The 12260-nt window shown below is 51.7% G+C and overlaps 1 protein-coding gene across 1 annotated transcript in view; it reads right to left on the bottom strand.

The window, feature by feature from the left end:
- Positions 1–11872, bottom strand: part of STK10 (serine/threonine kinase 10) — a 44379-nt gene extending 32507 nt beyond the window's left edge. The window contains exons 1-2 of the mRNA XM_021410977.1: positions 11579–11872; positions 549–713 (exon numbers count right to left, since the gene is read on the bottom strand). Of these exons, the coding sequence (XP_021266652.1) occupies positions 549–713; positions 11579–11734 (321 nt within the window). The 5' untranslated portion in view covers positions 11735–11872. The remainder of the gene's footprint in view (positions 1–548; positions 714–11578) is intronic.

Below are 12260 nucleotides of genomic sequence, written 5' to 3'. Positions count from 1 at the left end.
GGGAGGGGGGCAGGTAGAGACTATATGATCTGGGCTAAAGGAAAGCAATGCAGGAAGCTGCTGTTCCAGGCCTCACACCAGCCCGCTGGGTTGCATTTGGTGTCCCTGTGCCTGTGACCACCTGCTTTTTGTGTGCTACAGATGCTGAGCCAGAAATAACGCATGAGCCAAAAAAATGGGGTTACACTTCCATCAGATCCTTCAAATGAGGGGGTGGCTGGGAAAGATTGGCTCTCATCAGTGCTGCATTTTCTACCTTTTCAAGCTACAAAAGGTGAAAAATCTAACAACTCTGAGCTCCTCTTCACAGTTAAGATCCCTTGATCTTCCCTGGGCTATTTATAAGTGCCTTTAGTTAGATGACAGTTTGCCTGTCAAAGAAAGTGGGGAAAATCCAGCAAGCAGAGCACAGTCTGCAAGTCATTTCTAATTCACACTGGTGCTCGAAGGTGCCCCAGAGGTTCTACTTTACTGTGAGTTACCCACTTCCCCTCTGCCAAGTGAGAAACGTACACTCATACAGGTCACGCACAGGAACAACCTCTTACCCACAGCTTGCCTTCCCAATAAAAGGCTCCCAGCAGCTTGACGATGTGTGGGTGATCGCAGGTCGCCAGTATTTCAATTTCCACCATGTAATCCTCCAGTTCATCTTCGTTCTTTGTTTCAATGACTTTGGCAGCCGCTAAGGCACCGGTTTCCTTATTCTTAGCCTGCAAGACAAAACCAGTATGAACAGGTGAGGAGAGCGAGGAACATGCAGAGCTTGCACAGTTCCTGCTCCTCCAGTACCATCCACAACACAAGGATGGGAGCCTGCAGATGCACTGCTGCTCTCCTGTCTGAGCAAAGTTTCAGACAAAGGATGAACACTGTGCATCCTCCTTCCAGTCTCTATTGCCCACATCACTGCCATCACATGGAGAAAGAGGCTTTTAGACAAGGAGATACCTCCATTTGTTTGTAGTGTGAGAAGAGATGGAAGCAAGAAAACCTCAGAATCTAGAGGTTCTCTGATCATATTGTAGGCAATAGCTCCAAAATCCAGCCAAACACAGTACAGCTGTGAACCATCACCACACTCCCTACACTCCTCTTCTGCACCAGGACAGTTCTCTGCAATGCACAGTGGAAACATTGGGATGTTCTCCTCAGCAGGTAAAGCGCCAAAAAGGGTGTGTCAGGATTTCTGAAGACTTTACAGCATTCCTGTGAGCTGTTCAGACCATGGTAAGAAGAATACGCACAGCAGGTTGCCCTGCTATTCAAACAGTCCCATTAACCTGTATATTGTAACCTGCTTCACCTAATAACTAGAAATATGTCCCAGTCTTTGTCCTGCTGCTTGGGAAACTGCTGTTCTAAGGGTTAGCGAGCTCCATCACCTCCAACCTCCCTTCCCCAAGCACCACTCACTGCCTAGAAAGAGAGCACCAACATCTGCATAGGAACTGCTCTGCCTGTAGATGCTATGCACCAGAAGAAGGCTGCTAATGCTGGACCAGCAGCGTGAGGCATCATGCAATGTGACCATTTAGGTGTTCTCCAACTGATGTTGTCCACTTGCTTCCTCCAAAACTGTTAGGGCAAATTAGCATTTTGCAGTTGGAAATTTGCACAACTTCTGCAAAAATCTGCAACCAAATGCAAAAAGGGTGTGTTTGCAAGACAGTCTGTACAAAGAACTTTGCTATCAGAGCGTCACGGGCTAGGTGAGGGGGCGAGAGGGAGCTGTTGACTCAGGAGCTGAATGCCATTCCCAGAAGTGCATTGAATCAGCAGGCTGAGGAACAGGAGAAATCCCCATTAGCTCACTCATTCTGCTCCTCCCCTGACACAGGGGAGCCCTTGCAGCATAACTTCATCTCAATTCCATTTTCCACTCCCTGTGCCTCTTCCAGGCTGCTCCTCCTAGGATCACGACTGCTTCCCAAGGCAGAAGTCATGGTGGGGATGCTCACGCTGAAGGAGCAGTTGGGACCTTTCTTACTGCTTTACAGATAATGTATCTGCATCTGCAAAACCTACATGGGAGCTTACAGCAGGATTAATTCCCAGTGTAAACACCATGAGCTCTGCTGAACAGTTTCACAAGGCCTAGGTGAGAATGTTGCTGTGTATTACCAGCCAGGCTGTGGAAGGAAGAAGGAACGAGGGGAAAGCCATATAACGGAGGAAGGGAAAATAAGGGGGTCCTGACTCTGCTGAATTCACACTGGTTGGCATGAACCTCTGTGTCTTTACCACAGGGGACAAACCCATTTCTACCTGGGCCTGCTGCCCAAATGCAAGACAGCAGCTCATGCTAGTTTCAGAAGAAAATCATTTTTTGTTGGGTTTGTGGGGACTTTTTCCTCTCCAGTTTGTGTCTTACGTTGCCACCAGCTACCCAGAGGAGAGCAGGCAGGCTGGGGCAAGGTGCCGGGGGAGAAGCAAGCACAGGGAACAGTTCACGGTGCTTCCCAGCCTCCACACCAAGTGCCCCACCATGTTTGCTCTGCACTTACTGCCCTGGGAGGGAGCCAAGCAGGGAAAGTAAATATTGTGAGAGAAGGTGGGGCTTCCCTAGGAGGCCTGCTACCGCATGGGCCCACCAGCGGGGCCCAGGCCAGGACTCAGGGGCCCTAAGGGCACCCACGGAGCCCCACGGCTCAGCCTACTGCCAAGGGCCTAGAATGGTGGTTCTGAGGGCCCAGGCCGCTCACCCTCCCCAGGCACGTGGCCCCCATGGTCCCGGTACCCACCCAACCTGCAGCCCTGCTGTCACAGGGCTGTGCATTGTAGAGGCCACGCACATAGGCCTGGAGGATGCAGTTCTCAGGCTGTGGGCGGGGGTGCAATTGCAGTCTGCGATCTGATCTTATTCATCGTTACCCGTGTTACTAACGGCGAGTAGCCCAGCAACCTCCAGATACGGCTTCCTCTCCAGATATGAGCCTGTAAGCATACTGCTTCGCTTTCAGTCCAAACAGGCGGTGGGTGAAATCGCACTGCTGGTGGCAGAACCTCAGAGCAAGGGTTGTTTTCTCCTCAGCTCGCTTGGCCCTGCGCAGTGCCTCATCACATCTCACACAAGGCCAGCAGGAAGGGCCACAGCACCAACACAGCCCAGCAGGAAGGGCTGTGGGCTCCATATGGCTTTGGCACAGGCCAAGGGTTATCTTAAGTGTTAGAACAGCGATTCTGGACCTTACAGATGCCCACAACATGATCAGATGCTGCCCTTCCCCACCACTGTGGACTGTCCCGAGTGAGAGCACTATCCAAGCCATTTCTGCATTCTGGAGGACACTGGGGTTGCAGTTTTGCAACGGACAGCGTCCCACGAGCTGCACAAGTTGGCTTTCTTTGCAACAAAGTTCCTCCAGCACGATGAGGAGACAGTTCCCCACACCCTGAGAGCACCCAGACCCCACCAGGCCATACTGGTGACCCCTCCTGAGCTGCCCACGATCTTGCCAAGCCCAAACTCAGCCCTCTGCGCTCCCACCGTACCAGCCCTGCAGCAGCCAAGGGACAGCTGTCCCCCATCAGCAGGCAGCATGCGTGTCACAGCCCTGCACTGCAGCAGCCAGACACATATAGGCAGTGTCAAATTTTGGCTAAGCGTGCTGTGCGGTCTCCGTAACTCACATCTGGCAATTTCCTTCAGCTTCTCAGCTGGTATTTTCCTGCATGCAGCACATTAAAACAGAGATATTCTCCCAGAAAGGTTTGTTTGGATGCTAAATAGGCCAAACACTTACACTGTTGTCTCTGCAAGCCAGTTTCAGACATCTGAGGCAAGCGATGATGCTTTAGGGCTTAAAGTCCTTTTCTGATTTCTACTTGTCCTTGTGCAGTAAGTTGGAACCTGCCCTGAGACATCAGCACAAAGCGAAATACAGATTGTTCCGGCCTCAAAAAGCCAAACCAGCAGTTACAGAGAAGCAACCTGCACCTCCAGTCCATTAGCTGCTGGCCTGAGCAGTACTCACAACGAGGGGACACAGCACCAGGCTTCAGAAGGCAGCATCCACTGCTTGCTCTCTGAGAGCTCAGGATGGAAGAAGACAATTGCATCTCTACAGCTTCACCTCCATCAGGAGCTACAATGAGGTGGAACCCTCATATTGCAGCAAGGGAAATGAGAACTTCTCTCACAATAGCTGTTTTCCCCGTCTTTTCATTTCTTTGGGATTTAAAGACAGTAATATAGAGGAAAAGAAAACCAAGAAGATTCAAGAGTACCCTGGGCTGACTCACCAGCAGTGAGTTTGTTAGACAGCCACAGCATTTGAAATGACCTCTAGAGAATGCAGAGATGGGGAGAGAGTTTCTGTTCCTGAGCAAAATACCCCAAAATGCATACTCTGATGAATTAGCGTTTCCCACACCATCAGATTTTCCACTGAAATTTGTGGGCTGGAGAGAAAGAAGAACCTAGCCGGTGAGATCCCAAGAACAGAAACTGTTTGGTGCCAGTATGTGACCTATGGCTGGTCAGTCAAAAATAAAAATAGTTAAATTAAAAAAAAAAATCCACTGCCATCACGTATCTCCTCCACTGCTGGGAGTTTTAATGCCATGGATAATTTGTCCCTGGAGTGCTAATTAGCAGAAAATATAGAGCAGACAGCTGCCAGCATAGTGCCCAGGATGTGCTGCTGAGCTGTGGCTGGATTCATTACAGTCCTGGCATTTAAAACCTGAAATGCCCTTCTGGCCCTATGTGCCTTTTTGCAAATCAATGCACCGCACAGACAATGACTGACAGGTCTCTGCAGAGACAGGAATGGGGCACACGTTTCATAGGAGAACACGAATCAAATAGAAATTACCCAACAAACCGCTTCCAGAAAGCCATGCCAGGAGCCAGCATTCGGGATACAAAGCGAGAGGGAGAAAGAATCTTGCTGAAGCCCTCTGGAGAAAGATGGGTGCGGGCATCCTGCCCCCAAACACACTGGGAACACCAGGGAACAAGCACCATCACTCCTTGAAAGCAGAGGTACAGAGAAAGCGCAGCTCACGTCATGGATTTAAGGGGCAAGAGGTGACTGTTCAGGTGACACAAAAGGCTGTTTGGCCTTTGCCTGTGACTCACCCTATTGTGAAACCTAGGCTCTGACAAACACAGGAACTACTTTAAGCTCTTAGAGAACGCGCTGCCGGAAGGCAGATTGTTCTGTCCTTCCTCAGGCAGCACCGCTGCCATGGCATAGCACGCTGCGAGGGGAGGCACAGAGAATGTCCCCGCGAGCTCTCACCCACCAGCGACAAAGAACGGAGCTGGCAGCCAGAGAGCTCCAAGCGGTGCCACCAGAGTTCTGCCCTTGCTGTTTGCCAGCATGGCAGCCTAGGGGCTTCCCAAGCCCAGCATGACCCTTTCAGAGCTGGTTTGCAATGGCGTGCAGTCATGTTTCTGTCCCTTCTCTCCATGCGCTGTGAGAGCTGATGCTTCAGGTATTACCGAGTCAGGGAACCAAGAGGGAGAAGCCCCCTGGCCTCCTTCCAGTGGATGCTGCATTTGGGAATTGATGGTTCTGGCTTGGTTTTCTATACAGCGTATTCTTGTTCTGTGTCTTTGTATGCAAACAACTGCTTGATTAGGTATTTCTCAGGGATAGCATAATGATTAATTGCCTTCCAATGAACTCTGCCTGAGCTGTCTGCATCAATAAACACAGAGTAGACAGGCTCAAGTCAGTGTTCCTATTATTGCCAAATAATCAATGGGAGCTGAAATTACTTCCATGTCCAACGAGCCCCATTGAGCCACTTCAGTTTGTCACAATAACTCCCTTTAAATTATTATTATTGTTCCTTTGGTTTTTCTTTTTTGGAAATGCTGAATTCACCCCACCCAGGAGTACCAGGGAGCAGAGCTGGCTGTGATGAGCGGGCGTAGCAGTGTGGCTGTGGCAGTGGGGAGCCCCAGGACACTGAGCCTGGCAGAGAACCACAGACACACAGAATGTCCCAAGGAAGGGACACGAGGATCACTGAGTGCGCTTCTTGGCTCCACACAGGACCACCCAAAATTCGAACCTTCTGTCCCAACGCCTGCAGCCTCATGTGCTGCACCCAGCTCCAGCGCAGCCTCCCAGGAGCACGATTCTTTACGAGGAACATTTTAACCTTGTGAGTTATGACTCTCAGGTGCAATACATGCGTTTGGGGAAATAACTCTGAGCCTCATCCCGACAAGACAGGAGAGGATGCCAGCAGCCTGCCATGTCTGCCAGAGGGCCAAATGCAGCACACACACAACGATCCCTTCTGCACATCGCACTGATGAAGGCACGGGGCTACACGTGCCTGGCATCCCCTGTGAGCACAGCATCACGTGGGTACCAGGCCGGGTGGGAGGGCTCCAGCCCAAGGGCTGCACCACACTGCTGTGCAGGCAGCTGTGGCAATGCTTTTGCAAGAGTTAAGGGGAAGTGGAAGTGGCTTGCAAAACAAATAGAAAAGCGTTAGTAAAAATGCAGAAATGTCTTCCTCTGGTTTGACGTGCTGGGGCAATGGAAAGGAGCATTGCCAGCGAGTCCGAGCAACGGCCCTAGACATCTTTTCTATACAGACACACAAACAAAGTGACCAGAGCACAGCACACACTCCCATTCCTGCCTTAAAGCCTTGGCAGCAGCCCAGCAGAAGGCAGTGGGCACCAACCAGCCCAAGCAGCAGCGTACTGGCCGAGGTGCAGAAAAGCTCTGTGCAGTGCTTTGAACCTTGTACCCGAGCACAGCAGGAGAGGCTGAAGGAATGGTAAGAAACTCCTCTGCTGGTACAGCACACCATAACCTGCAGGAACTGAGCTGGCTGCACGGTCCCAACATGAGCCAGAAATAGAAAAAAACCCATGTGAGGTTCCAAGAGAGGGAAGAAGAAAGCTCGACATGGATCAAACACTTTCAGCCTGGACAGACTTGGAGTACGGATGCATGAAACATCCTCCAAACCACCTGGAAGAGCACAGTGCCCCAAGCTCAGCCTGTCTGCCCTGATCTTCACCCAGTCAGTGCCACTACACTGAAAAACAAATACTTAGAACATGAAAAAAAAAAAAGCAAACACGAGAACACTTTCGAGTGGTTGCAACTTTTTACAAGTGTAGCACAGAGTGCTAAGGGCTTGGCAGAGGGCTGAGGCTGCATGCATGGGGAAGGGGATGGGCAGGGGATGAGCCATGCGGCTGCGGGTGGGCACAGCTCCCTGAGCACTCATGCAGCGCGGCACTGAGGGTGGGTTTCACCTAAGGTTCATTAGGAAAGCCCCAGATTTACATACAGCAGCACCCCAAGGATGGGAGAAAGTACATTCCTCCCATCCTTGCTTTAAAGAAACTGCACATTCAAGGGGGGAAAAAAAATAGAAAAAGATCATGACACGTGGGGATTTTTCTAAGAGACAATGACTGCCATGTGCCTGAGGGTGAAAGGCCCCAGGGCTTGCTCTGAGCTCAGCTGCCCACCACGCACAGCACTGCCAAGCTCCGGGCCATGACACAGAAGTCATTGTCAAAATATTTAGGGCACGGAGAACGATCCCGCTCCCCCTACACACAGCCACAGCTCGGCAGAGCTGAAGACAGGCTTCTCCTGGCCCTCAGCAGGGCTGGAGCAGCACATGTGTCAGTGCATTTCAAGTGAACATTAAGTTTAATCAAGTTTAAAGTTCAACCAAGTTTAATATCGTTGGGCCACTGCTCCCTCAGCAAAGGAGTGATGTATTCTCATTCCTCTTCTCTCCCCATGTGAAACACTTTAGGAAAACCTTTCAGCTAGTCCAAGGGACAAGATCAGATCATAACCTTAACTTCCCCCCAACCCCCCTCTTTTTATGGACTGAGTTGCAATCAACTTCAGCTTCTTTGCTTTTTTTTTTTTTTTTATTTCAGCAAGAAGCAAAGCTAGCAGTTCCACGCCCCTCCACAACACCCCTTCCAGGAACCGGGTGTTAAACTCTTTGTGAACCGAACTGCCAGAAGTGAGCCCTGCTGACCCGGGAGAAGCCCAGGCCAGTGGCTGGTGGCAGCAGGGACAGCCCTGTGCCTCCTCCGGCCCGCCCTGGGTTTACACTGCAGGTGCACTACACCTCGGCCATGAGCCCTTTACCACCCCCATTCCAAAACCTGAGAGCCTACCTACAGCCTGTAGGGCTATAAATGAAGCACTAATGCCACTGTTAACACATCAGATAACACACACATGGCTCCTGAAGCTGGATATTAGAAAAGAAACGAGGTGAGCAGCACCAGAGGCACACCTAGGCACTGCCACGGCACAGCTCAGCACAGTGGCTGTGTCCATGCTGACGGCAGGTTCAGATGAACTGCCCCAGCATTGTGCAGTGCTGGTGGCTGCGGGCAGCTCCGCGCAGAGGAGACATCCCATTCCCACCCTGCTAGAAGAAAGCATTATCAGTGCAGCACCCCATCAGTACGCGCTGGGGAGAGGAGATAGCGTTCAGCAAGAGGCATGGGGATGGCAAAACGATCCCACGGTTCAACAGGCAGCAGAGAGGCAGTGAGACTGAGGGCTCCTTCCAGCTGAGCCCATGCTTCTGCAAGACCTAGCCCTGTCCCCACCAGCTCAGCCATTCCCAGGGCCCATAAGAGCCAGGGTGCATCTATTCCTGCTGACGCTAAAAGGGTCCGAGTTAGGACATTGTATTTTTTTATTTATTTATTTTTATACTTTATAGTAGGGGTACTGCTAACTTCACACACTGATGGCAGCTGCTGACCACCGGCCTAATGACTGACTGCAGATCACTGATTTAATGAACTCTGGGTGAAGTGAATAAGCACATTTGGCATGCATTGTGTTGCTCTCTGTGGGCTGCTATTGCTGCCTTATCACACCCACTGGAAGTACCAAAAGCAAAGGATTCATAGAGTGAAAGCAAGGAAGAAACAGTTTCTCCCCACCCCCTTCCTACTTTGCAGCTTCATTACCCTCTGCAGCGAGTTTCACTGCTTCCTCATACAATCAGATCTCCTTTTGCTGGGGAAAAAAGAGCGGGCTTTATAGAGAAATAGGGAAATCCCTGTAGTTCTCACTAACTGCATGCTACTTAAGGCCAACCATATACACTGCAGTGGTACTACGGACTCAATTATTTGTAATTAACATACACTGAAATCAAGCCCGTCCTCCTTTTGAGAACGCTGTGTCAAAGCAGTTCGGCTTTGCTCAGCTGAGTGCACACTGAGTCCAAGAGCAGCTCCCCGAGTGCTCTGCAGTGCAGCAACACCAGCGACAGCACTGCACGGCTGAGCCCTGCTCAAACCCAGCATCACAAAAACTAAACCTACTCCAACAAACACAGTTCTCCTTCCACCAAAATGCACATTTCTCCCAGCTTGGAGCTTGCCGGTTGTGTTTCAAACTATTTTCGGTACGAATAAATCCCATCTTTTTGCACTGCTCTTGCAAGCAAGTTCAACGCATGGGAGCTAGGGCAGGATGCAGGCACAGGCGGTTGCCTCACATCCCCTTGCTGCGGGGCGGAGGGCAGGCAGGAACTTCATTCAAACATCCTGAAGCTCTCACGGCCGTACAAACACCCCGACTCCCTCCCAGTGATTGCTTTGGTGCGAAAAGCAAATTGACTTCAAAGCAACTTGAAGAGAACGCTTACAATTTCTCACTGCACCTCGGTCACCTACGTTTTCCTTGTGCACAAGGGTTGGTTTGTTTGTTCTGGGCTTTCCTGGCAGCTGAGCGGAGCACTATGGCAAGCCTAATCTTTCACGTCACCATCCTATACGCATCATCACTAGGGTCGTGCTCCAGATTAGGGAGACAATACGCAAGTTAAGATTTAACTCGGCAGGAAACCTCTCTGCAATAACGCTACTGGCTATGAGCTACAATAAGGCTTTATAGTAATGCGTCACCTGAATTATTTGGAGTTCTTAAACAAAGTCTAGCACAAGAGCTCTTAAAAGCCAACCGTGTCCTCTGAGATGAAGGATGGGCAAAGAAGAGTTCAAAGATGGAGAACTGAAACTCGACCTGCGAAGCAGAACAGCCCTCTCCTTCATCACAAGGTTAGCCACCACCCCGTGCCTAGCAGCCAGCCGTCTACGCTGAGTTGTTCAAGTACAATTACAGCTGTAACGGAGTGAACTTTGGGTTACCACCGCGCGGCCTGCGCTGCGTCACACGCTGCAGCCCACGTCCTGCTTCGGGTAGAAGAGGGGATCGAAGGAGACGGGCGAGCCGGAGCAGCAGCACACAGAGTTACTGCGGTAATGCAGTTCGGTGTCAGTTCAGAGCAGAGGCATTCGGGTCTGACAGCGGGTTTAAAAACCAATCCAGCTGCTTTGAAAGTTTTTTTTTTTTTTTCCCCAAAAAGTTCGCTATTTTGGATACATTAAACACATTTAAAGCAGAGGAGATATAAATCAGGTGTTCCTCCAAGTTTTCATTTGTCTCAGAAGCCCATTAACTTATTTTATAGTGTTTACCTCATTCCTCTCCTTGCATAAGAAACCTAAGCAAATACAAGCAAATAATTACCCAGGCAAGAGTGAGCGTTGCTATAGACAAAGCGGTTTCCAATATACAACACCAAGCAAACGGGTCACAGAAGAACTAATTAACGCAGGTGCTACTTTTAAAATGATAAATATATTAGAGATTAAATCGCAATTGTAAGCAGTTGCGTTATATTAGAAGAATGGATCCTTCACTAAAGATTTCCACTTTAAGCCTGATTTTTAGAGCGTTTTTCTCCAGCAGCGTGACAATAAATAGATAAAACAAATGCCAGAGCGCCGTCCTGGCCAGCAAACTGCCAGCTCCCTTCCTGCCCTTCTCTTGGTCACTGCATTTCTCAGTTCTGAAATGGCAACACCTTGCTAAACGTCCTAAGGAGCCTGCCAGAAAGCAGCTGCCAAACAGCTCATTCACAGCTCCAGTTCCAAATGATCTCTGCAACCAGGGCAGCTCGCTCAGGGAAGCTGGGGCCCAAGCTGCTCCTCCAGCCCCAACCCACATCCCACCCTCCCCAGCTGCGGGGCAGCAGAGCTGAGCACCGCAGAGCCCTAACAACAGCTGAGCTTTGGGGTGCAAAATCCGGTTTGGTGTTTGGCCTTTAGAACCCTAAAGGTAAAATCATCATGGCACCGTGCCCATCGGAAAGGAGCTGCGCTCCTCTGCTCACCGAGCTTCCACACACATCGCGGCAGCCCTGGAGGCTCGCAAACCTCGGAGGCAGCCCCGGGACGGCTGCCTTCCCTGAGAGCTCTCCCCATTCACTGCTCTGACAGTCTGGCAAGGTTCGGAAGTTTGACAGTTTAGGAGGAGGGGAAAAAAAAAAGTTGGAGGAAAAAAAAAAAAAAAGAAAAAAGAGAGAGAATCCTCCTCTCCTTTCTTGCCCCAGACCCAAGTACGGCTGCACTTCAGTTCCACTGAACCAAAAGTTCTCTCGCTGCCCCTGCTCCCAGGAGAGAGCCTTCCCCTGCCTTGTACCCGGTGGGACGCGCAGAGGCAGCCCGGGGCTCCGGGCACAGCGCGGCGTGCGGAGCGGGGATCCCGGCAGCACCGCGGGGGGAGCGCAGGTGCCTGGCAGCGCTACCCACCTTGTAGACCTTGCCGAAGGCTCCGTCCCCCAGCTCCCCCACGACCTCCCACACCTCGCCGGGATCCAAGTCTCTCCGAACGTGCTCGTACTCCTTGGAACGCCGTTTCTCAAAGGTGGAAAGGCGCAGGATGCGGCGGAAATTAGCGAAAGCCATGCTGCTGGGGCCGCTCGCGGAGCCGGGAGCGCGGCGGTTCCCCCCCTCCCCTCGCTGCCAACCGCCCCGCGCCCTGCCCCGGAGCAGCACGGAGCCGCCCGCAGCCGCGCACACGGAGCCGGAGCCGCTCCACCTGCTGGCCTGCCTGCCCGCCGCCCCCCCGTGCCATTGGCCGGCACCCGCCCCGCCCGGCTCGGCTCGGCTCGGCTCGGCTCGGCACTACCGTGCTGCACTACGCTGCCGAGCCGAGCCCAGCTGGGCGGCTGCCAGCCGAGCCGGGGCAGTGAGCAGGGTTGGGACCCCGCTCGGTGCCGGTCCGCACGCTCTCCGTGGCAGAACTTCAAGCCCCTCTGAAAAGCCGCTATAAAATCAAGTATTAAATGGGGACATCTAGGGGACAGAGCCGACGGTGCAGCCGGGGAGGTTTTTTCCTAAAATCGTCTGGGCCTTCCTACGGTCGTTCTCCTTGTGCCATCGTCTGTCTCCCCAGTAAGCGTTTGACCCCATCATCTCGAGGGAGCTGTGG

Source organism: Numida meleagris, chromosome 12, assembly GCF_002078875.1.
Source record: "Numida meleagris isolate 19003 breed g44 Domestic line chromosome 12, NumMel1.0, whole genome shotgun sequence".
Taxonomy (NCBI): domain Eukaryota; kingdom Metazoa; phylum Chordata; class Aves; order Galliformes; family Numididae; genus Numida; species Numida meleagris.
This window is presented reverse-complemented; position numbering and strand designations above follow the sequence as displayed.